Source organism: Tachysurus vachellii, chromosome 17 (genome assembly GCF_030014155.1).
Source record: "Tachysurus vachellii isolate PV-2020 chromosome 17, HZAU_Pvac_v1, whole genome shotgun sequence".
Lineage (NCBI taxonomy): Eukaryota > Metazoa > Chordata > Actinopteri > Siluriformes > Bagridae > Tachysurus > Tachysurus vachellii.
Genome location: NC_083476.1, coordinates 12,870,161 through 12,895,047, shown reverse-complemented (window position 1 = coordinate 12,895,047; position 24,887 = coordinate 12,870,161). Strand labels below are relative to the sequence as shown.

Genomic DNA, 24,887 nt, shown 5'->3' with positions numbered 1-24,887 from the left:
TTAAACTAAATAAATGGTTAATACATTCCCTGCATGTGACCTGAGACCAGTCTAAAGATCTGTATCTTTACTGCCAGAAATATCATACAATACAGGAGAAAAATATAGAGCCAAAAATACAAATTTCCCCTTTGGAGTACCTCCATGAGGGGATTTAAACGAGGGCGCATCAGATGACAGTATTGGGACGAGGCCGTGGTGTGTTCACTTTTCCTCGCAGTATTGTGAGGTTTAACAGCGGGGAATTGGTGGGCTGAGCGGGGGATGCTGCTGCTTTCGTCTCATCCTCTCTGCATGCACATCATACCGTGTATCACATGCAAGGGCAGTTCCTTGCTTTTCGAAGGCTGTAAGAGGACATTTTTGACCAAACGGGGTAAGAACAAACGTGTGAATATCAGATTATTTGTGATTATTTGTAAAAAAAAACAAACAAAAAAAAAAGACTATCCTGTTAGCTAAACAAGGTGGATTTTCCCCAACATCTGTTTTATAACACACCTAATTGCTAGTCTGTTTAGCAGAAACAGTGCTGATCTAAAACGAAAAACATGTCGGCAAACATTATTATATTTCCTATATGTCAGTGATCCGAATGTGTATTTGTTTGTTTTCTGAATACTAGATTATACTAGCTCTGTATAATCTTTATCAGGATGTTAGCTAGCTAGCTAACGCTTCCTACTTCCCGAAGTCTTTACAGAAAACCTTGTCCGTTTGTACTCACTCGAGTGTTATTTTATCCGTCTGCCGTTCTAGTGTGATCCGTTTATACACTTTAAAGGCTTGTGTTATGTTAAATTTAAGTTTATCCAGATGTTTTGCTAGCTAGGTTTTTTAGGGGCGTTGTGCTGCGTTACCTAAACATCAACACAGAATTGTCACGTCTGTTAATCAGCGGTTTAAAGTCAATTTCACACCAATTAGACCTGATTGTCTTTAGATGTCAAGATTTAGTGTGTAACGTGTCGGTGTGTTGGTGTGAAGACCAGTATTAGAGAACGTAATTTGATGTGGTTTAAATGACATGATGGTGTATTTGCATATCATTTGTCTATCAGAAGTGATGGAGTGTCTCTAGAGATGATTCACAACTCTAGTTTGTTCACATTGAGGATCTATAAAATGGAAATAACCAGATATTTATTTGGTAAATGAGAAATGTATACAGTACGTATAGGATGTGTTTAAGAAACACTCTAGTCCAGTCCAGGTTTCCCCTTAAACAAGTGAACTCTAGAGACTGTTGTGTGTGAATATCTCAGGAGATCATTAGGAGATCAACCAACATGCCATTCTGATATTCGATGTGAACATTAACTGACATTTTAGACTTGTGTCTTCATGAGTTTTTGTGTTGCAACTGCTTCTACATGATTGTAAAAGTGCATGAAGTTATGTGTGCTGGTGTTCCTAATAAATTGACCAAAGACTCTATATAAACATTATATGTGGTATGTGTAGGATATGTACAGGGCATGTACGGTACTATTAGAAAGTTTGTGAACCCTTTAAAATATTCCTTCTGTATAAATGGCACCTGAAATGTAATCAGATCGTCTAATTTCTAAAACTAGATAAAGATTTATTAAGATTTTTAGATAAAAATCATACAAAATGTTTGCATTTGTGTATATGGTATGTGTCGGATATGTATAGGATGTGCATAGTGTTGTAATCTATCAGAGATAAAAGTAGGTCGTGCAGCAATGCGAAACCTCCTTCAGATTAAAATAACTCAGCAAACCAGAGCTCCTGTGGTTCTGCAACATCTCAGACACATCTCTGCATTTCACTAGTCTCCTTATTCTCCTCTTTCCCATCATGACAGCTCTAACCCTGTGCTTTGGGATCTGTTCACATCGAAATCTCTTCTTATCTGTGCAGATGTACTGTGTAATGTAACACCATGGTTATGTTTTATTTGGAATCTGACTTGGTTTATTTTGTCCAATTTATTCTCAGTAAAGAAAAATGTTTCTGCCTGTTCCCAGCATGCAGCAGGGCTGATGAAGCTGTGAAGCTGTGATGAAAATCGAAACGTAGTTTTGTTTGAAACAGAAGGCGAGGAACGTTATAGGAACGCGACTGTTCCGTCTCAGTGAGAGCCAGTGAGAGGTCTCTGGTTGTCTAATCTCACTGTGTTTCTCAGGAATGTCAGAAACTTCTTCCCAATCTTCTTTCCTTTTTTCCCTTTTCAACTCTGCTGTGGTTTAATAGATACTAAAATAGGTGCGGTTTTACTACAGGAACTTTTCTTTCTGTTTTATTTTTTAAAGAAATTCAGGTACTCTAACGTCTGAGGATGTAGAAAAAACAACAACAACAAAAAAAAACAGACTTGTACAAAAATACTTGTACTTCTAATGTATTTGAAAATGATAAACATTAGAAGTCATTTTAATTTCAAGCCTTTTAAAGTCTGTATAATTGTGTATCAGTGTACAAGTGGATTGGATTGGACTTTGCTTTCATGCTTTCAACATGTTAAAAAAAAAAAATTCAATAAACATTCAGACAAAAGCTATCTTTATTAAAATGGCGTACCTTCTGGCATCTATTTTCCAAAAGAGTTCTTTCTTCTTTCATTATAAAAATTGAATGAATGAATCAGATGAATCAATCGTCATTTGCACAGGTACAGTGATGCCTCGAGATACGAGTGCTCTGACATACGAATTTTTTGAGATAAGCCGCCTTCACACTGCACACGACAAACGACCGCCGATAAACCGGAAGTCATTCATTTCCTATGGAGAGTCGCAAGGTCGCTGCATGAGGTGCCGACCATCTGCGGATCCGTAATTTTTGGATCCGTTAAAAAAATTGAACTTGTGCGACTACACCGCATCCGATATGCCGACCGGATGTGATGTATTCCAATGTTGTCCAATCAGGTTCGGGTGCGCGAGGTGATAAGAATTATTAAAAAGTATTAATACAAACTTTAGTCATTTTTAAACTTTATCAAAAACAATCTTTTTGTTTTAAATACATTGTTATTGATAAAAAAGTAATAAATGATTAATATTTATATTGTATTGTTTTTAACGTTGTTCCCATGTTTCCTCAAAAATTATTTGCGGTCTTTCTGGATTGCATTGATTGTTTGTACCCCTTAACTTCATTCACCATGATAAATGGAGGGAGAATACAGGCTAATTAAGTTTGCAAACATTTAGCACATTTTGCAAATACAACACACCTGAAAGACCGACAATCTCGGCAACACGCTTCCATGCTTCATTTTTCCTGTAAGCATCACTGTATGATTCAAGAGTTGGATCATAAAGTAACGGGTGTTCGGAGACCGCGAGAATCACGCTTCTCTCCCATGTTAATGTCTGCACGATCATATTGCACATTATGTGCGACTGTGACTAGGGAGCGAAATCCGACAGTCGTGTCCGTTTGTCGTGTGCAGTGTGAAGGCGGCTATACGAGCTGTGATTCGACCAAATTTTTGTCTTGATATACGAGCAAATTTTTTGAGATACGAGCATCCGAGCTGCTGCCGCCGAAACAAAGATCCCAACCAACCACGTGTGCTCTGTTTCCCCCGCCTCAGCTTCCCGCGTCTCACTCGGTTAAAGCCGCATTTCCACTGCATACGACAAACGACGGCCAATAAACAGGAAGTCATTAATTTCCTATGGAGAGTCGCAAAGGCGCTGCGTGAGGTGCCGACCATCTGCCGATCCGTAATTTTCGGATCCATTAAAAAAATTTAACTTGTGCGACTACACCGCATCCGATATGCTGACCGGACAGGTTTTTATTAAAACGACCGGCAAATGTTAGTGAGGAAAGAGTGACAAAAAAGGCAAAAACAAGTGAAGAGAAAAGCGATGAAGAAAATTAAGCAAAATTAATGTAAAGAAAACAGAAATTGTAGCAATTAGTTCAGTTAAGTTAAGAGAATTTCAGTTCAGTCAAGACCACTTTGTCAAAAGAGAATTTATTAGATGATACGCATACAGTTAGTGTTGACGGTATGGTTCTGTTCTGGGCAAGAATCCACTCGCCCGTCCGTGCGCATGCGTGGACAGAGCGGAGAAAGCAGCGACAATAGAATAAACCCCCGTATAACAGAACCACTAATCATGCATAGTATTAGATATGCTCGCTTACGCGTTTTTGGAAAGTAATAAATGAATGAATGGATAAATAAATAATTAAATAATTAGAGAGAGAGAGAAAAATATGTGGAGATTTATGACGAAAACTGGTACAAGGAACACGGGTTCCGGCTCGGTGGAGTCGGGGTTGGAGGAGGGAGTTTAGATCGCAGCAGCAGCGAAGCGCTAGAGCGGCTCTATGAATGGGAATTTAAATGGTCGGTAATATGGATGTCGTAACCGGATTGGTGCGCGTTGTGGACAGCTGATTAACAGCTGATGCAGGCTTGACGACGTGGCCTGCCAGAACTGACGCGATGCTTGATTTAAGTTCGTTAATTTTAGTGAGGTTTAGTTAAGTTCCATTTAAGTATAAAGTAGCATTAAGAGTGTACAGTAGTGAGTAAGTGAACGAAAGCGAAAGTGTACGTACGAGACAAAACTCCTGTTTACTCCTCCCTCAACCTTCGTGCGCATCTTCCGTAAAGTAAAACCAGTTTATTTTTTTAACATTCTCTTTTATTACTGTATGTTTTTATACAATATTTGTCATTTATAAATACAGCTACTGTACATTTTTCATATTCAAAACACAAAACAACTGGAGTGGAATTTTGCGAGCTGGAACGGATTAATGGGATTTCAATTCATTTAAACGGGGAAAATTATTTTGAGATACGAGCAATTTGAGATACAAGCAAAGTCACGGAACGAATTAAACTCGTATCTCGAGGCATCACTGTATTTTGAACTCGCTCATATGAACTGACGCTCTGTGAAAGCTCCGCCCCTTTCTCCAGCTCCACTCTAGTCACTTTTGACTGGTGATGTCTGAAAGATGTAGCGCAGTTCCTTTGAAATGAAAAAAAAAAAACGGTCAGAAAAGATTAAAGAGACCTGCAAAGAATTGTTAAATCTATTTTATTAGTCCTGGATATATAGGATGAATCGAGACTGTTATTTTTATCCATATATTTTGTGGCACGCAAGTTCTTAACAAACGAAAGCGACCCTCATGCAGTTAGAATACGTCTGCTCTAAAGTAACCCTGTTTTCAAGCCACATGATTATTGACAGCTGGTCTACATAAAACACCCACCATTAGGGCTGCCAAGTCATTTAGCTATTCATCACCATATGTTGTTGTTTACATTTTTTTCATTTCCTACTTTCCTGCTGTGATACAAACACAATAAGCCTGACAGCAGTCATCTTTAACTGCAGATCGTTTAATCTGTCAGTCAGTTTCAAATACACCTGACAAAAAAAACACACTCTTGGTGAACATTTTACCTGGTTTTTGTTTAGACTTCTTCATCCAGACCAAACATGAGCTCATTGTATTGAAGAACATGATGAAGCGTTCCATGAAGAAAATAATCACTGAAGGGCTCATTTGATGAATTTGGGTTACAATAAATAAATACAATTTATTACATAATCACCTTTTACTATTAAAATGTATATAGTTATTATACAGTTGCACAGTAAAAGTGGCCAAGTGCGGGTGTGTGTTAAGTGTCCATTGAGTGACCATTAATGTCTATAGTCCACAATTTAAGTAGGTGGGAGCAAGATGATGAGCGTCACCAGGGTGTTCAGTACTCCGACAGCTTGGGGAAAGATGCTGTTGCAGAACCTTGTTATATACATGTTCCTGTGAATAAGTTGTTACTATAGAAACAACACATTCGAATGAGTGCATTAATATAATATAAACCTGTAATTGGCAGCTTGACTACAGTCAGAGCTGCTGTTATTGAAATTTACACAACACCTTCTGACCAATCAGAACGGACAGTCCTGAAGTGTAATTAATAAATGAATGAACGTCTAAGACAGCCTGCGAACGTTGAACATTCTAACCTTGCTTCAGCTATTCATTAATGTCTTATCCTAGTAAATATATCCATAAATAAATGTATTTTTATTTTAAAAATATGTACAATAGCGATAAAAGAGATGATTAGGAGAAAGAGAACAGGAGCGATGGAAAGCAGAAGGATGACCGGATCTCTGTAGAAGAGAAATGAGGCTGCATGGAGGAGGAGGTGGTCCTGCCCACACGCGCTCTCCTTTCTGAACCCTCCAGAGTGATGAATGTCTCTTATTGTACCTGATTTTATTCCACACCACTCCCACACATCCACTGAATATCTCCATCTTTCACTCCAACAGAGAACCTGCCTGCCAAGACGGCTGATACGGCTGAAAGGAGCTAAATCGAGAAGAAGACACAGAGATTGGACGTTGCACACATTAACGCTGTTGTAATGGATTTTAGAACTTAGCATTGCTTAAAATAAACATTTAGTTAGAATTATTCTAACATCAGTCAAATGGTCTCGAAACAACCTTTTCTTGCTCGACACCGTTGATCGTGTCACGTCTCCGCTTTCTTCTCTGTACTGACCTCAATCAGCACGATCTGCTGCAACAGTTATCAAATATATACAAGGTCACAGTCTATTAGTCAGTGTATTCAGTTTATTCTGTCACACAAACTGATGAGTTCTAACATTAAAACCATCGTGTAAGGATCTGAGTGACTTTGACAAGGGCCAAATTGTGATGTGTGATGGCTAGACCACTGTATCAGAGCATCTCCAAAATAGCATGGCCTGTGCCACAGTGTTTCCGGTGAGCAGTGGTTAGCGGCTACCAAACGTGTCCTTTAATGAAAGGAGAAATTGTGAATTGGAGACAGAGTCATAGGCTCAACAGTGTAATGAGTCACGTTTTCTTTGACATCACGTGGATGGCTGGGTTCGTGTGACGTGCTTAATTCGGAGTACTTGTTAAAGTTAGGGGTAGATGTTACTTTATCACGTACCACTTACCAAAACATACCAAGTACACGCCTGTTCTTTTATAAGTAAGATAAGTATCCGGCTGTTATGTCTGCAGTGTCTGAAGTGTTTGGTCACCATGATCTCTGGGGTACAGTGGGGATCTTATTTTCTTCATTTTAATGGCAAACAATTTCCCTTTCTGACTTTAATCATGCCTAAATCACTGCTCTGTAATTTGTTTCTAGATTTAGCCTCATCATGTGCTGGTATACTTCTAAATAATCATTTTTACTGCAGAGTTAAATGCCTAAACTTCTGCCTTGTGCTTTCAGTTTTTATGGAGTTTTGTAGGCAAATGAGATCTTCCATACACACACTGCACTTTACAATTTTCCTGACACTTCTTTAGAATGGTTTAGCCTACAAAACCATTTCCACACAGTTTTACTGAATAAATATATGAGGTTCAATGCTTTATTTTAGATCAGCATTCTGCCTTCAGGTAACTGCTGCAACAAAATGTTTATTCTGTCCTATTTTTAAGATGGAAAGAAAGTCCATTAGGAAGCAGGTGTTCTAGTTCCTGAGGAGAAGAGACAGCCTGTATGGGACATTTTGTATTTCAGAACTTTGCATCTTTTTTGGTTCCTTCACAGAAAGTCTTGCTGTGCTCCTGATGGAGGGAAGGTTGGGAGGCTTTAAGGAAGGACACCATGTTTCCCTGTGTCTCCTCCTGGACTTCTGCTGAAGCGACTGCTCCTCTCTGCTATGCTCCATCCACTCCTGCAGCCCAGTCACCTGATCAGACGCTTCCGGACCTGCTGCGTGGGTGTGCCACACTCTCAGCCCCTCCCCTGAACCCCTGTATCGCTAACATGGAGTCCCTCATTGTGGTGACGGAGTATGAACCTAGTGGGGACAGGATGGGTGATGTTGACGAGGAGGAGCCAGAAGAGATGGATAGCTCAGAGACACCTGAGCTGGCCTCAGCTCCCCCTCCTCCCTTCCACGCGCCATCCTGTGACCTTTTATTACATACAGCTAGCCGACCTGAGGCTCTCTTCCCACAGGAACACCGTGGCAGGCTGAACCTCTCTGACAGGAAGCTGTCACTGCAGGAGCGCTCACACACCCTCTCCTCTCCCTGCGGCTCACCTGGCCTTAACGGTCGCTATATCTACCCGTCACTGCCCTACTCGCCAATCACCTCACCCCACTCGTCCCCTCGCTTACCTCGTCGACCCACAGTTGAGTCGCACCGAGTTTCCATCACTGATCTGCAGGTAGGTCCAAGTCCTGAGATTGGCTAAGATATCAAATATAAGCAAATATTATTTAGTGTCACAAAAAATACGTTTTCACCTTTATCACAGATACACAAACACACACAGACACACACACACACAGACACACACACATACACACAAACACACACACACACAGATAGAATCTTCAAACATTTTCAAAAGCCCATGTAAACCACTGTACACTTTTCCAGATTAAATTCCTAGTGTTTTTTTCCTTTAAATGTTCTCTTTTATTCTGCAAGGACTGCGTGCAGCTGAACCAGTACAAGCTGAAAGACGAGATTGGAAAGGTAATTTCATTATTATTTGATTCTTAATCCTTAATCATTATTCTTAATTATTTGTTTCCTGCCCCTAATGTGATTGTTTTTTTTTTTGTTTTTTTGGTTTCTTCTTTTATTTCATCCTGTGAGACATCATCTGTACATTCAGAACTGCCACTAACTCCTAAATTACATTACAAATACACTCCAGTGGTAAAAAGTGTAATGACAGGTTTACATAACGCAATAGTCCATTTTTTTATTTCCCAAAATGTACACAAAATTTGCAGAAAATAAAAATAATGCTTTACTTCATGTTCTTAGCACAAGTATACTGTTTGTATTATTTTTAATCATGTAAAAAACTGCCTCACTGTGCTCCAGAAAAGCAATACAGTATGTGATGAATTTATTGTTTATTTTGTATGACAAATGGAAATTCTAGAGTGTGTTCTAGCAGCTCTTGGGTAGAGATTATATTTTGAGAGAATGTGATTTAGAGAACGTGGGTTCAGGGAGTCAACAATAATTTGCTGCAAACTCTATTTTTAGTTTATAAAAACCAAGCAGGTTTTCATTTAGTTCACTTCTGTGATCCTGAGAGGAGCTGTGTGTGTGTGTGTGTGTGTGTGTGTGTGTTAGAGAGAGAGAGAGAGAGAGAGAGAGAGAGAGAGAGATTCCTGCTGTCTCTTCTTCTCTGTGTCTGAATTCTGGAGCTCCTGCTGGACCCCCAATCTGCTCCACCAACTGGACCTGCTGTGTGTGTGTGTGTGTGTGTGTGTGTGTGTGAGAGAGAGAGAGAGAGAGAGAGAGAGAGAGAGAGAGCACGAGAGAGATAGAGAGAATTCTGGACTTCTTATTTACTTAATTGTTATTATTTTTCTTTCTATAATATACATGCAATTACTTCTCCTTTTCTTTTAATCCCCATTTTGGAGCTGTGAGGGAAAGCTCTTTCTAAAAATATTATAATGTGTTCTGAGTATTGTTATTTGTTGAAATACAATTGTGTCTGCTCTCAAAATATTCCAGAAAAAAACCCATAACAAATGTTAAACTATGTACTGTAAATGTGTGATGGGTTTGCTGTTACTCACAATTTTTTTTTACTTTTTTTTGAAACGAGGGGTCTTATGGAGTTGTCAAACTGGCCTACAATGAAGACGACAACACCTACTACGTGAGTCCTACACACACGTCCACATGTGTCTCCTAAGGGCTCCTAACATCTGTTTCTACACACCTCTGTTGAATGTCTGTCTCCACGAATAATAATTAAACGGTTTAGAATATTAGACCTTTTTTTCTTACTGGATGTTGTGTTATCTTCTAATTGTTTATGCCTGAAAGGTATAGAAAATGACTATCAAGCCCTTCGAACTTTGCTTATGTAAATAGGACATTGGTTAAAATGACCTGAAAGCAGGTAGATTTGTGACTTTTTTGTTGTCAGAAAAATAATATTTTTGTAATATTTTGTAATATTACAATATAAGCAATTCAGAGATTATACTTACTACCTGAGGATAGAAAAACCCAGGAATTTATTACAGTGTTATCATCCGAACACGCATGATGTGTAATAATGAACTGGTTTCACCATTTTGAAATGGGATGTGCTATCACTTGCACTGGAGAGTATCCATGCTGAATGAACAGGATATTGTTGAGTGGGAGTCCTTGTTCTGATTGTCTTGTCCGTTTCCCCGTGTCTGTGTCCCAACAGGCGATGAAGGTCCTGTCCAAGAAGCGTTTGATGCGGCAGGCTGGTTTCCCACGTAAGTGTGTGCCATATGGCAGATGGGCTGCTCTGTGGGGTGAATGCATAGGCATGTGTATGTGTGTGTGTGTTTTCACCTGTGCAGTGTGTAATTTGAATCTCAGATACACATTTCTGCTCATACAGGAAGACCTCCTCCTCGAGGGGCACGCTCTGATCCTGAGGGCCCACCTCAGCCCAAAGGCCCTCTGGAGCGGGTGTACCAGGAGATAGCCATTCTCAAGAAACTTGACCATCCTAATGTGGTCAAGCTGGTGGAGGTGTGTGAGTATGCAGGGGCCTGTTTTCTCTAGACAAACGGTAGAGGACACTGTGTGGTACTGACCCTGCTGTGTGTGTGTGTGTGTGTGTGTGTGTGTAGGTGCTGGATGACCCAAGTGAGGACCATCTGTACATGGGTAAGTAATGACATACAGTCTGTGGTTATTAACCTTAGGTAAATTTTCAGTGATGTAACTGTGATGTCATAATGTACAAAATGTAAAAACACCAAGTAAAAGGTGTATGTTGTAATAAAACACACTTTTGAGTGTAAAAACATCCCAGGCTGATTTAATGACAGACGTTCCTTACCTGCAAGTAGAACCTTGAACGTTTACTGTTTGATGTGCAGACACCAAGCACCAAACACATTCAGGTCATGCCCACAAATGCCGCCAAGTGACACGGATGACTTGGAATATCTAAAAATTCATCTTATGTGTATTTTTAGATGTTGATGATGATGATTCTCATTACTTTCTTTAAACAATATTTTAAGGCCAGGTTTTTAAATAAACTTGGCTTATTTGCTCTCTGCCAATCAGAACACAGCACACTGGAGTCATATTAATGTTGGGATATTTGACATTCTTTCTGCTTCCCACTGCTTTCCATAGAGATAATAAACTCAATACTGAGCTTGATTTTTTATTCTTTTTACAGTATTTGAACTGGTCAAGCGAGGGTGAGTCCCATTTCAGTATGTTTGAATGCACTTATTCAATTCATTTCATATACAGCATCTAAAATTTTAGAATGTGATCATTTTTTTATACAACTGTGCTATGATCATTTATTTAGGGGTGATTTTTATTAGATAGAAATGAAACAGAATAGACTTTCAGATCTAATCTACAAAATTCATCATTTTCAACTTAAAAGTGAGCATTAAGAGGATAAGGCTGCAATGCATTATGGTGAATCTATGGTGAACCAAAGAAGACCCAGACCCAGAAACATTCTCTCAAGTTTCGTGGACTTATAATCTTACTATGACATAAAAGTAAAGTAAAATAAAGTCAATAAATGGCCATTAAATAAATGAGGAATTAAATAATTTATTTTTTTGTTGATTACTTGTTGATGGGTTCTTCATAAATGGTGTCCCACATTTGTGAAGTTTTGATTTGGTGTTTGTGTCCAGTGCTGTGATGGAGGTCCCCACTGATAAAGCCCTGAATGAGGAGCAGGCTCGCTTCTATTTCCAAGACCTTCTCAGGGGAATTGAATACTGTGAGTTCATGAACCTGAACCATCTCAGCATGTGACTCACGGTGAGATTCTGAGAGAAATGATGATGCTTTCTTTTCTTCTCTGCAGTACACTATCAGAAGATCATTCACCGTGATATTAAGCCGTCAAACCTATTGGTCGGTGAAGATGGACACATTAAAATCGCTGACTTTGGAGTCAGCAACCAGTTTGAGGGAGCCGACGCCCTTCTGACCAGCACAGTGGGAACACCGGCATTCCTCGCTCCAGAAACACTCTCCGAGACGCGCAAAAACTTCTCGGGCAAGGTCAGAGAAAGAACATCTCAGCTTAGACACCTTAGTGCTAGATATCATCTCTTATCATTCATTACCTATTACAATTTACTCATGCTGCCAAATAAAAAGAAAAAATTTGGGAATTTAATATTTAAAATCTTTAGTGAGACCGTTGTTCTGTTAACGTTAATTTTAACAAAAGTACAACCTGCAGAACCTAAAACAGATATCTTTTGTTTATTGTTTTCCTGTAAATATATTCAGTGTTAAAACATTCAGTGCATCTTTAGTGATCTCAAAACTCATAAACAAGGAGGATGATAATGATGGACATGAATTTTACCATGTGTTTGTTTATAGGCTCTGGATGTTTGGGCCATGGGGGTCACGCTGTACTGCTTCGTCTTTGGTGTGGTGAGACTGATATCACTGCTCACACACACACACACACTCACACACACACACACACACAGTGATGTCACTGACATTCAAAGCAGTGTGATGTTGTGAACTGCGTAGTGTCTGTGTGTGAGGTCTGATAAAGTGTGTGTCCTGCAGTGTCCTTTCATGGACGAGCGCATACTCAGTCTGCACCAGAAGATCAAAACTCAGCCTGTGGAGCTTCCTGAGCAGTGAGTGACCATCTCTTTATTTTTTACACACACACACACACACACACACACACACATACACACACACAAACTCTAATACTTAAATACCGTCCTGTATAAGTAACAGTCTTAACGAATTCCTGACACCAGACAATGTTTTCGTGGTGATTGTAGCTATGGTGTGATGTTCATTACTTTTTTTAACACTTTGTAACCGAGGTTCCTTTTTTATATTAATAGTGTAGTTGCCAAGGGTAAATATCCAACCTTACCTGTTTATTTCTAATTGTTGTCATGGTTACAGTGTAAAGATTTCAATTTAGAACTTATGTAATTTAATTTAGACTCCTATAACACAGATGTGGTAGCTACGCAGAAGCAAGTTCAGCCATGGTATAAAAACAGGCAGGTGTACAGACATTATTCTTTTTGATTTCTTCACCTTAAACATTAAACTTGTCTTCAAACTTTAAACTTATCTTTAAACAATAGCAAGGAATCTGAAAATTTCTTTGGCGGTAAAGAATGATGCATTTAAATTGCAGTGACTAGAGGCAAGTCCCACAAGTCCTAAAACTCACCATACACTTTATGGGGGTAAATCCAAGAATTCTTTCCAGTGTAAACAATAATAACATGGTATATAGAGATATAAAATTATTGACTAACACACAACAGGTCAAGACATTCAGATAACAATCCAGTCAAAGGACAGGAATGGAAACAGCACTACAGTGGAAAGCAAAGGAAGATCACATGGTTTCTCACCGTGGAAAACACATGACACTGTCTGCTAATTGCTGAAAATGAAATAAAAAATAGCAGGAATGAATATATAAATAATTGACTTTTAGTTCTTTTGTTATATTGCTTTTTTGTTATATTGTTACTGTGTTTGTGTTTTGTTACAGTTTTAATGTTTTTGACACAGTTTTATATTGTTATTGTAATTGTTACAGAGTTGCTAGATTGTTATTGTTATTGTTAAATTGTTTGTTTTTCTATTTTGAGTCAGTGACATTATTGATATATTTGTTAGTGTTTTATTGTTATAGTGTTTAAACCTTAACTGGTTGATTGATCATTTTCAGACACTGCTGTACATTGTTATGTAGCCAGCGGTGTGGAATAAATTTAGACCCAAATGCAGGGATAAAGACAAACCACGGTTTATTAGACGAAAGCATAACAGATGACTTAATTGACCTAACGTGATATAAACCAAAAGAAGAACACTTAGAAACTACAGGGCATAACTAAATTTGAAGACAAGATTACATAAAACATGGAAACAAAACCTAAACGCAACAGCACACAACGGTAAACATAGCGCACGTTGTGAACAGTGACTCGACAAACAATCGACACATGAGGAGGGATATAAATAACAAGCCTCATTAGGAGTAATGGGAAACAGGTGAACTCATACAAGACATGATCACATGACCATAACAACAACACACCTACCAGTGTCCCCAGTGCTCCTGCTGGGCAAAGTCACAGTATCTGACATGGATGTTCTGTTCTTTAACCTATCATGTGTTCTTGTGTGTCCATCACAGTGCCGACGTGTCTGATGATTTAAAGGACCTCCTTTTTAAGATGCTGGATAAAAATCCTGAAAACCGAATAACCGTGCCACAGATTAAGGTTAGTATCAATGGACCGGCACGCTACACATTAAAATGCTGCTTCTGACATCCACAGTGGCACAATTAAAACATAGATGCATTCATTTTATTTATCCCTCTGTGAAATCTCTCTGTGTTCATCTTTCAGAGGTTTCATTTCTGGAAAACAGAGCCACATATTCTAGTTTTGGCATAAAGAGGGTATCATTCAAAAATAGTCCAAAGTTTGTGTGTGTGTGTGTATGTGTGTGTGTGTGTGTGTGTGTGTTTAATCAGGTTCACCCTTGGGTGACACGGCATGGGGCAGAGCCTCTTCCTCCCGAGGATGACAACTGCTGCAGTCTGATCGAGGTGACAGAGGAGGAGGTGGAGAACTCAGTGAAACATATCCCTAGTCTGGCAACAGTGGTGAGAAAACACACACACACACACACACACACATTTTTTTAGAATGGGATGCTGTCATATACACAAATCATTTACTTTATTACTACTTCCTGTCCCACCCTAGCTCTGTACATTAGATTATTGTGTGAATGTGTGATGTGTGTCGGTAAGCAGGTGTTATGTCTAATATGTGTAATAATTCATGTATTTCAGGAGCCTGGTAAAAGAATAGTCTGGCATAAAAAAATATAAAGGGTGTTTTTAAGATTTTTGGACAGGTTCTGCCACATAGCTCTTGCATTGCACTGGTGCACTATTGTTAATTCAACATTAACATAAAATTAACACTTTAGGGGTGGGTTAACACTAGCGATCATTATCATGTGAGTGGTCTTTGGTCAACTAAACAGTATGAATGATGATGCCATATGTTACATGTGATAAGTCTGCGTTTGTGATCACGTGACCTTGTTTTTAGATCTTGGTGCGCACCATGCTGCGTAAACGATCATTCGGGAATCCTTTCGACTGGAGCCGCAAGGAGGACCGCAGCCCCACCACACAGGGACACAGCCTAATGTAAGCCTTTCACATACTGTACAGGAACAGAATTTAAACACCCATATTACACCTGAACATTTCTACCATGGGAATCTTCTCTGGGGTTTTCACATTATGCATGCATTCTGTGCTGCTTTTGAAATAATTCAGTCCAGAAATAGTGTGATATTATATTTTCACCATATCACCCATCCCTGCATATAGATTGTGTTGTGTTTAAGTATAGAGTGTAGATTGTGACTGTGGTGCTTCCCTCTGTCCTGCCCTCTAGAAAAGGGAGAGCAGGGAATTTACGATACTGCTACATTCACGGTAACCAAAGGTAAAGGACTGCTGGTTTGCCGGACACTTCTCCTTTTCCCCTTGTCCTGATGTTGCTGAATGAAAGGCTTCTGTTGTAAGGAGTTTGAAAGCTGGCACAATTATCTTAATAGAATATTTGAATATTGTATATTTTAATTCTATACACATCAACTTTAAATCCATTTTTGTCTGTGTATTCATTACACTACATTCTTTGTTCTGAACAATGTTTTTTGCTCTAAACTTGCTAAGATTTTCCAATAAAAATATGATTTGTAACAAAACATACCTTTATTAAATACACAACAGAAAAAGGAAATTTTGTTTAATATTGTTTGATGTGTATGCAATTCAAATATATACAATTCACGTACATTATTCTGTCACCTTCCAAGCTCTATGCAATTGTTGCTCAAGTTACATATTATCAGTCATTCCCAAATATGATCACATGACATCACTGCTAGACTGAGCTTTCACCCCTGTGCATTGACATACAGCTTTAAATAAGCAATGTTGTAGCTTAGCAATATTGGCGTCAAGCTAACAAATCACTTTTAGCTAACGTTCATCTGCATCCAGCTAAATTCTGTAACCATTATATAGCATAATTTGATAAGCATTATATCAAGTTTAATAACAATAAGAAAGGTGAGCAGTGATGTCATAATACAAAGTATGCAAATGGCTGATGGCTGATGTAAAATAACAGCCACACCTTGTTGAGACAGGTAGGCATGAGAATGAGCACGCACATGAAGCATGACTCGGGACGGTCGTGTGTAATTTCTAAAGCATTTATAATGATGTCTTCCTCTTTATTCCCATCCACTGAGATCATGTGACCTGCAGTAAACACTATAAAGTCCATCTGACAAATGCTGTAAGGAGTTTGTATTTTGCATGTTATGTCATGGCAGATCAGAGGCTCAGGCATGACACCAGAATGTTCTGTCCCAGAACTACTGAAGCTGAAATTGCAGTAAATAGCCACTACGTTACTAGCAAACCACAATTTCAGTGTCAATTACTACACACAGTCCACAGCAGTATGCTTTAACATTGTTGAGTACCCCAGGGCAGGTGGTACCTTTTTACTCCTAGTCATGACATAGAATTTGCTTTTGGAGAAATTACAGAGGATTGTGGAGCTCTGATATCAGTGTGATACTGATAAGCAAGAGCACAAACCACCATAACCTTAAATACAAGAAACCAATGGCCTTTGTGGGAAAGGAGGAAAAATCCAGGACTATCAGTTACAGTTATTGTTACACTGACGCATGTGCAGATTCAACTTCATGAACCTTTTGACTGGATGTAGTAAACCCGAGATACATCACTAGTACATCTCATGTTAGACTCTGAGTGAGACGAATATTTGTTAATTGTAATGGAAAAAACCACAAAAAGCCAGATTATATAATATTGATGGGAGCTTGTTATTGAGGAGAATTTAAAGTCGCAGGGAAGGAAAATCTGTGACGAAAATAGTGTGAATACTTTATGACTTTTTAATGTCTACGTGAATTTCAGCACAATTTCAACCCTCTTAGTGCAATGTGGGCGGAGCTAAACTTGGGTAAGGCATTTAGAAGCTTGACGTTCTCCAATCAAATGGCTGAAATCTCTCATCCTTTGCCAAGTGAAAGCTAGAGGGTTAAAGCTGACCTAGGGAGAGAACACTAATCTAGCCAGTGAAAGTTAACCTAGCAACTTAAAACTACTATTGAGACAGAGGGCAGTCAATCAGTGCTCTTTTTCAATAATGCCATTGCAACAATATCACTAAATATTGAGCTCCCACCTGATGTGCGGACTGATCAGATGTTTATCACTTCATTATGCTGTTTTTTTTATGCAGACGTTGTTGCATTGTGACATTCTGAATCTTATGTTGTGTTTTCTGGGATTTCAATCTTATCGCGCCTCTGATCTGACTGATGATGTTTTTGTTTTCAGCTTGTAGTGCGCATTTATTTTAATACACACTGTGCTTGTGTGTTTCCTAGGAAACAAGAGAGTGGAGACGGTGCACGCAGTGTGGACTTGCCCTTCGTAGGCGAGGATGAAGTGCTTTCCTGATGCTTCATGTCTGACTGAAAGGGCTTAGTGTCTCATGCCCCCGGGAAGTGGATGAGGGGGGGTTTGGAATGGTTCCCGAGTGCCATCGTGCAGAAGATGGCGTGTGGAGCGTTTCCCCTACAACATGCATGCATTTGTACAGTTTTACAGCAGCATGCGCTGTGTGTATGTGTGTCATCTCAGGACACACTCTTCCTTACATTTGTGCGTGCGTGCGTCTGTGTGTGTGAGAGAGAGACTGTGTGTGTTTGTTTTACCTCCTGTCCAATACAGAGGCTGTGCTTGCACTTTTACAATATGGACTTCTTAAAGCACGTGGCGGAGGAGGCTCAAACGTAATTGGCTGATTCTCAACACAGGAAGTGCAAAAAAACTTTAAATACTTGGAAAATAGCTTCCATTTAGCTTAAAGCTACCACAGGAGGTTCAGATCAATGTAACCCATTTAATAAAATCAGCATGTAGATTTTGCTCACAGTGAAATGATCCAGTTTGTGACTGAAGGGTCCTCCATGTTTGTAGGATCAGGAACACTTTCAGGTATTTAAACCGCTTTTCGGGACATCAAAAGAAAAAAAAGTCAATCGAAAAGGCAGATCGAGAAACAGCCCGTGATCAGATCACTATCAGGGTTTGATATTAAATAGATATAGAATGGATTTATTTTTAGATCCTTTATCAAAGAACTAGAATGTAAAATAGATTAAGGTTCTTGTTGCAAAAAAACCCCATAACACATTACCTTTGGACTGTCAAGCAATAGAAGTCACTGCCGTATCAGATAAAGCTTAATTAAAGCTTTAAAGTTAAAACGGTGTTCAATATTTTTTTGAATTGCATGTTTTATATTATAGGTTGAACACTGAACAAACCTAAAAATCTCATCTCTTGATCTCCTCCTCTGTTATTCTGTCAAACTATTAATAATGCTCCTAAGGTTGTGTCTCAAATTGCATACAAGTCAATGAACATAAATATTGGCTCTCTTGACATAAATGACCTTATGCCCAAGACGACTGATGACTTTTATATCGAACGTACGGAAACACTATTTTCACACTTTATTTTGGTCGATTTGTATGTAAAATACTACTATTGACACCCCCACAAATAAGGAACAGCGTACCATTGGATGTTGTGTTAAGGTCCCACAGAGTTTGTGTATGTGGGATGTGGTAGCTCAGTGCTTAAGGTGTTCGACTACTGATCGGAAGGTCAGTGGTTCGAATGCCAGGTCCACCAAGTTGCCACTACAGGTCCCCCCTTAACCCTCAATTGCTCGGGTGTATAAACTGAAATAAAAATGTAAGTCACTCTGGATAAGAGTGTCTTCTAAATGCTGTAAATGTACATGTATGTGGAGTTTATGATATCCTCAATCTTACTATCACATTATGTAAGTCTGTGATTTGAGACACAGCCCAGGTGATAAATCCAGCACCCACCTGCTTACGTAAATTAAAAAGCCAGTTTGCATTGTTAATTATGTTAGTAATTACTTCAGCCTGTTGTCGTTTACTTTATTTGTTTTGCGAAAATATTTCAGTTATTGTGTGGCTCAAGTCTCAGTATTTCTCTCTAGAAAGTCCTTAATGGTTAAAGGTTAAACCTCTGTCTTGATCTGTGTGTGCGCGTGCACGTGTGTGTGTGATAAATGTAAACACACTAACTAATGGATAAGGTCAAATCAGGAGACTTTTTTTTAATGGGGAAGGTATTTAAGGGAATTTTAGCAAGTTTATAAAATGTCCACAATGTTCCTTCACCCAAAATGTAGTCAAGACAAGACACGTATGCTGTATACCAAGCTAACAATGCTATGAGTGCAGCATTGTCCAGAGGTTTGGCAATTTTCAGGACCTCTTAAGTTTAAGCCAATAGATATATTTCTATTACATTTAATATGGAACATACAAATGGCGTTTAGTAACGTGCCCTAGAGGTGACTTAGACATCCACGATGCCAAATGGTGGCTAGAAGCTTTGATTAATTGAAAGCTACATTAGCCTTATAACTGCATTGGAAAACACCAAAAGTCCAACACCAAACATTCTGTTTACTTTTACAGTAATAGGGTTGATGTGCTGTACATTGGATTTGGTTCCTTGTTTTTTTTAGGGTAATTTAGGTATGTTCAGTATTTGCAAATGATGCAAACCTCCTTTTTATGATAAACTGATCTTTTACCAAAATATTACAAACTGGTGCATCTTTAAAAAAAAAAAAAGACATGGTCATGTTGAAAGTGTATTAGTCATGAACATTTTAATAATAGACATATAGATTGCATCATTTTTTAGAGAAATACAGTAACTTTTACAATCTATGCATGACTTGATTGAACCTTTTGGACATAAATGTATGCCTTACATTTCATCATTGTAACTTTTTGATACTATATAGATAAAGTAGGATCATTTACGCTTGAGCTGCTGTAGTTTAGAACAGTAGTGTGTGTGGGTGAGTGAGTGTGTGTGTGTTCTCTGCTTTTGCTCTTCTTTAGCTGTATATCATTGTATTTGTGGCTGCTGTTTTTCTGCCATTGAAATTCCTTTATGCTGCACACACACACACACATGCATACACGCACACACCTTGATGTTAAATAGTTTTGTGCTTCCATGGTGAGGAGGGATCATGTTTAAGCATGAGTATGTCGAGTTTTCTGCATTTCGCTTCTTGCATGTTGACTGAGATCTTGGTGCAGGATATTGTGTGGTTTTTATCACTATTACTATGCACATGTAGCTGTGTTAGTTGTGCTCATGTTGGATATCAGGAGGAAAGGTTCTATTAAAGTGTATATTAACTGATATTTACAAGGTCTCATAAAGGACTACAATTCTGATGTACAAACATTACTTGCTTTTCCACCAGACAGTGCAGCTGGTCTCAGTAAATAATCTCTTATTCTGTCGACTAAATATCTTTGGGCGGAACTAACAGTGCTGATAACTGATGGGCCAAACACACCGGTGTCAGAATTGGTCTCTGACTAGAGTGGCTTCTCTTACAGATATTACAGCCCAGTGATATTCAGTAGTAGAGTAGTAACTGTCTGGCCAGCTGAAGACTTCTTTAGACCATCTTCAAGTGTTGAATCCCAAATAGCTTCTAAATCAATGTATATGATTATACAACATGACAACATATTCAACCACAGTTTAATTAGACAAAGTTTGCACTCAATAGTCTGTGTTTTGTATTGGCACCCTCTCGTGATTGAGTCATTTACTGCCACTTAAACATGTCATGTCATGTAATTAGTGGCAGCTGACAGACGCACACACATATTGTTATATTACACATACCTCAAACACACACCCTTCCCGTCTACGCTCCAGAGACACACTTGACAGCTGTTAAAATGTTGGACTACTGATCAGATGGTTAAGAGTTCGATCCCAACGATGCAAAGCTGGGTTTTTAAGGTGTCTCCCGAATGCTGTTAAATGCCACCCACTTTCACTGGTATAGAAATTAAAGCAGGTTATGGAAATATCTGGATTTGTATCATTGTATGGTGCTGTCTGGTGGAAAAGTACTATTAGTGTACTACAGATTTCTATAGTAAACTGGTGTTTGCCAAGTATTTAAGAAGCATTTTTGCATGTTCCAAATACAATAGAACACAGCATAAGCTAGAACTTCTTGGTTTTATATTAAAAAAGAGCTCCAATATGCACTAACAGAACTTGTTTCTGTTTGATTCGGAACGTATATCAAGTTACGTTTTTTTTTTTTTACTAAATTTGACTGTACTATATGATAGGTTTGGAAAAACACACCAGAATATCTTCTCTGGCCCGTAGTCAGAATTGGTGACTTAAGTCCAAAGGTTTCTGTTGAAAGTAAAGAAGAGAAATTTGTGCACATATTTAGTTTAGTTATGTAGGCATTTAAGTTGGTTTTCTGGGCTTCCAATTAAAAACATTAAAATCCCCTGCATATAGTTTATGTGTCTACACTAATTTACTTTCCAGTGGAAGTGTCTGAGACAGGGATTTTCCCCATAGCATCTAGACAACTGCCTTTAAACACAAGCACTTGCCTTTAAACCAGAGAAAAAAAAATCAGGGATCGAAAGTTTTCTTTGCTGTCAAATGTGGTATAGTGTGATATAAAAGAGAAAAAAGGACTAATATGATAATAAATATGAAACAGAAGAATGCAAAGTTTGACACAAACATCTAATAGGAGTTTTAATTTTTGATTAATTCAAAAATATGACTTTCACTCTCATTATTCATCAGCTCTTAAAATAAATTTAGCACATTTGATTAATTTGCTTTTTATTTATTTATTTATTTAAAAAATGACTTTATTTAAAATGTCCTGCTGATTTAAAGAATAAGCTGATATTGGGAACTTGGGTACACCAAGTACTGAAATGCCAAATTCAAAAGTTTATCCATTTATATGTTTAATCAAAAAGCAGTGTCTTAGATTAAGTTGCATCTCTCTATTCAATAATCTTTTTTTTTGTGCACAGTCACATAGTTATGTATTTAATATTGGACTCAAATGTCTTTTTGTCTTTAGTCTCTTTGAGTGTATTTGTTGTTGTTATATCACACCATCAGACAGTAACACTGGATTAAATACTGCTTCTCGTTGAGCCTTAAGTCAAAGGTCAGAATCTCATATAACTGAGACTCTCCTCTGTTTCCTTGTCAAAACTATTGGACTGAATAACTATGTTTAGATTTTTGGTATCAAATACTCACTACGTGCACATGAACTCTGAATACGGCCCTGAGCTGTTAAAAACAAAGGTAGATTAAATGACACTTCAAAACAAAACTGAATTTTGTTGTATTGTTTGCCATTGATATCATATTAACTTGCCAAAAATTATAATTATTTTCAACATGTACCATATTTTATGCAGAAAGGTACTTTCTCAGGTGTGTTTTGTCCTACACACCTTATGACTGAAGCTGGTACAGGATGAACTGAAATCGGCATGATTAGAGCTACAGTTTAAAAGCGACAATGCTGTAAGATATTTGTAGATGTATAAATACGTAGGCTTTTTATCTCAATGGTGTGTGCCCAGGTTTGACTGAAGGGCTAGAGGACATATCACTTACACACACGTAGGGTTTAGCGCCTGTAGTGAAAAGTGTTTACATAGATTTAACTGCATGCCATCATCATCATCATCATCATCAGCAGCAGCAGCAGCAGCACACACCATTTCTGAGCATGTTGGAATGTTTAACACGAGTCACAGTGATCTCATTACTTACACTCTATACATATTGTATCCTGTTCAATATTTGAATAAACTGAATAAATATTTGATTAAATTGCCATTAATCTGTTTTTTATTTTTTTTATTTTATCTGTTTAAATGGCTGTTTTCTGTAGAGTAAATGTAGCCCAAAAATAATAATGGTTTAAATGTGCAGTTTGTAAAAGTTAAAAATGTAGACCTGTATTCAAGTCACCAATAATTAAATATAACTTTAAACTATAAACTGTGATTTACAGTCTTTTATATTGCCATGCTGTAACAGGCTTCTTAGCTCCAAAGAATGGAAATTGTAATATATAACTTATAGCATATAGCTACAGCATACAGGGAAATTCTACAAAATCTGTTTTGTTTTGTAAATTTAATGAGATCAGCATTTTCTAAATGAATCATTTTAGCCAGTCATTACCACCAAAATTGGCCAAGGTCACGATATTCCCCATTCTAATGTTTGATATGAATATTAACCAGAACTCAAAACTTTAGCTGCATGATTGTATGCACTGTGTTTCTGCCACATGACTGGTTGTTTAGATAATTGCATATGATATGCAGGTGAACAATAAATAATAATATTAATACTAATAAAGTGGTGGTGAATTAACAATCACACAACACTAAGGTATATTTCAGAGCACAACTTTTATCTATCTTTGTTCTGATTCATGTGGACACATTTTGGGATGCTTTGGTGAACTGAAAGAATCCTCATTTAGTGCACAACACACTAGAGCCGATTCCTTTAGCTCTAGAAATTATTAGGCAACTTCCTTTCCTTTGGCAAAATGGGTCAAAAGAAGGACTTGACAGGCTCCGAAAAGTCAAAAATAGTGAGATATCTTGCAGAGGGATGCAGCACTCTTAAAATTGCCAAGCTTCTGAAGCGTGATCATCGAACAATCAAGCGTTTCATTCAAAATAGTCAACAGGGTCGCAAGAAGCGTGTGGAAAAACCAAGGCGCAAAATAACTGCCCATGAACTGAGAAAAGTCAAGCGTGCAGCTGCCAAGATGCCACTTGCCACCAGTTTTGCCATATTTCAGAGCTGCAACATCACTGGAGTGCCCAAAAGCACAAGGTGTGCAATACTCAGAGACATGGCCAAGGTAAGAAAGGCTGAAAAACGACCACCACTGAACAAGACACACAAGCTGAAACGTCAAGACTGGGCCAAGAAATATCTGAAGACTGATTTTTCTAAGGTTTTATGGACTGATGAAATGAGAGTGAGTCTTGATGGGCCAGATGGATGGGCTCGTGGCTGGATCGGTAAAGGGCAGAGAGCTCCAGTCCGACTGAGACGCCAGCAAGGTGGAGGTGGAGTACTGGTTTGGGCTGGTATCATCAAAGATGAGCTTGTGGGGCCTTTTCGGGTTGAGGATGGGGTCAAGCTCAACTCCCAGTCCTACTGCCAGTTTCTGGAAGACACCTTCTTCAAGCAGTGGTACAGGAAGAAGTCTGCATCCTTCAAGAAAAACATGATTTTCATGCAGGACAATGCTCCATCACACGCGTCCAAGTACTCCACAGCGTGGCTGGCAAGAAAGGGTCTAAAAGAAGAAAAACTAATGACATGGCCTCCTTGTTCACCTGATCTGAACCCCATAGAGAACCTGTGGTCCATCATCAAATGTGAGATTTACAAGGAGGGAAAACAGTACACCTCTCTGAAGAGTGTCTGGGAGGCTGTGGTTGCTGCTGCACGCAATGTTAACGACTTTTTATCGGTCTTTATAAGAGTTTCTGGGTTTTTTTTGTTTTTTGCATATATACACATTTAAGTCAAAATATAGCTACTGACTGCAAGAACAATATTGTATTATGTTTGTTATAAAAACTATTTAAACTGCTGCTGATCAGATACCAGAGAGTTGGAAAGGCAAATCTGATTAAATCACAAAGAATTCAGTGACTTATACTGTGGTGCACTTGAATTTTTAGTGTAATGATATGCTATTTATGTAAGCGAGTCGGCTCCCAAGGTTCACTCAAAAGAGCCGGATTAAAGAATCGACTCTTTCGTAAACGACGCATTGC

At 38.4% G+C, this 24,887-nt stretch overlaps 1 protein-coding gene across 2 annotated transcripts; it reads left to right on the top strand.

Moving 5' to 3' along the window:
- The first annotated feature begins 220 nt into the window (after positions 1-220).
- LOC132859782 (calcium/calmodulin-dependent protein kinase kinase 2) lies at positions 221-22,906 on the top strand. Of its 2 annotated transcripts, XM_060890726.1 has the most exons (17): positions 221-376; positions 7,567-8,193; positions 8,460-8,507; positions 9,607-9,660; positions 10,207-10,258; positions 10,387-10,520; positions 10,622-10,658; positions 11,185-11,206; positions 11,666-11,754; positions 11,842-12,041; positions 12,372-12,425; positions 12,570-12,643; positions 14,185-14,272; positions 14,530-14,661; positions 15,119-15,219; positions 15,473-15,523; positions 17,517-22,906. In XM_060890726.1, exons 2-17 carry the CDS (start codon positions 7,624-7,626, stop codon positions 17,587-17,589), a joined length of 1,779 nt encoding a protein of 592 aa, XP_060746709.1. In that variant the 5' UTR covers positions 221-376; positions 7,567-7,623; the 3' UTR covers positions 17,590-22,906. The 2 variants fall into 2 exon arrangements, with proteins under 2 accessions (XP_060746709.1, XP_060746711.1); XM_060890728.1 differs by lacking the exon at positions 15,473-15,523 and having other exon boundaries at positions 222-376.
- Positions 22,907-24,887: the final 1,981 nt, after the last annotated feature.

What these genes read in the sequence shown, in the direction of transcription:
- LOC132859782 (XM_060890726.1), top strand. Translation starts at nt 7,624, where the DNA reads ATGTTTCCCTGTGTCTCCTCCTGGACTTCTGCTGAAGCGACTGCTCCT. An exon ending in AAGACGACAACACCTACTAC is followed by an intron (nt 9,661 to 10,206) that starts GTGAGTCCTACA and finishes GTGTCCCAACAG; the next exon opens with GCGATGAAGGTCCTGTCCAA. An exon ending in TTTGAACTGGTCAAGCGAGG is followed by an intron (nt 11,207 to 11,665) that starts GTGAGTCCCATT and finishes GTTTGTGTCCAG; the next exon opens with TGCTGTGATGGAGGTCCCCA.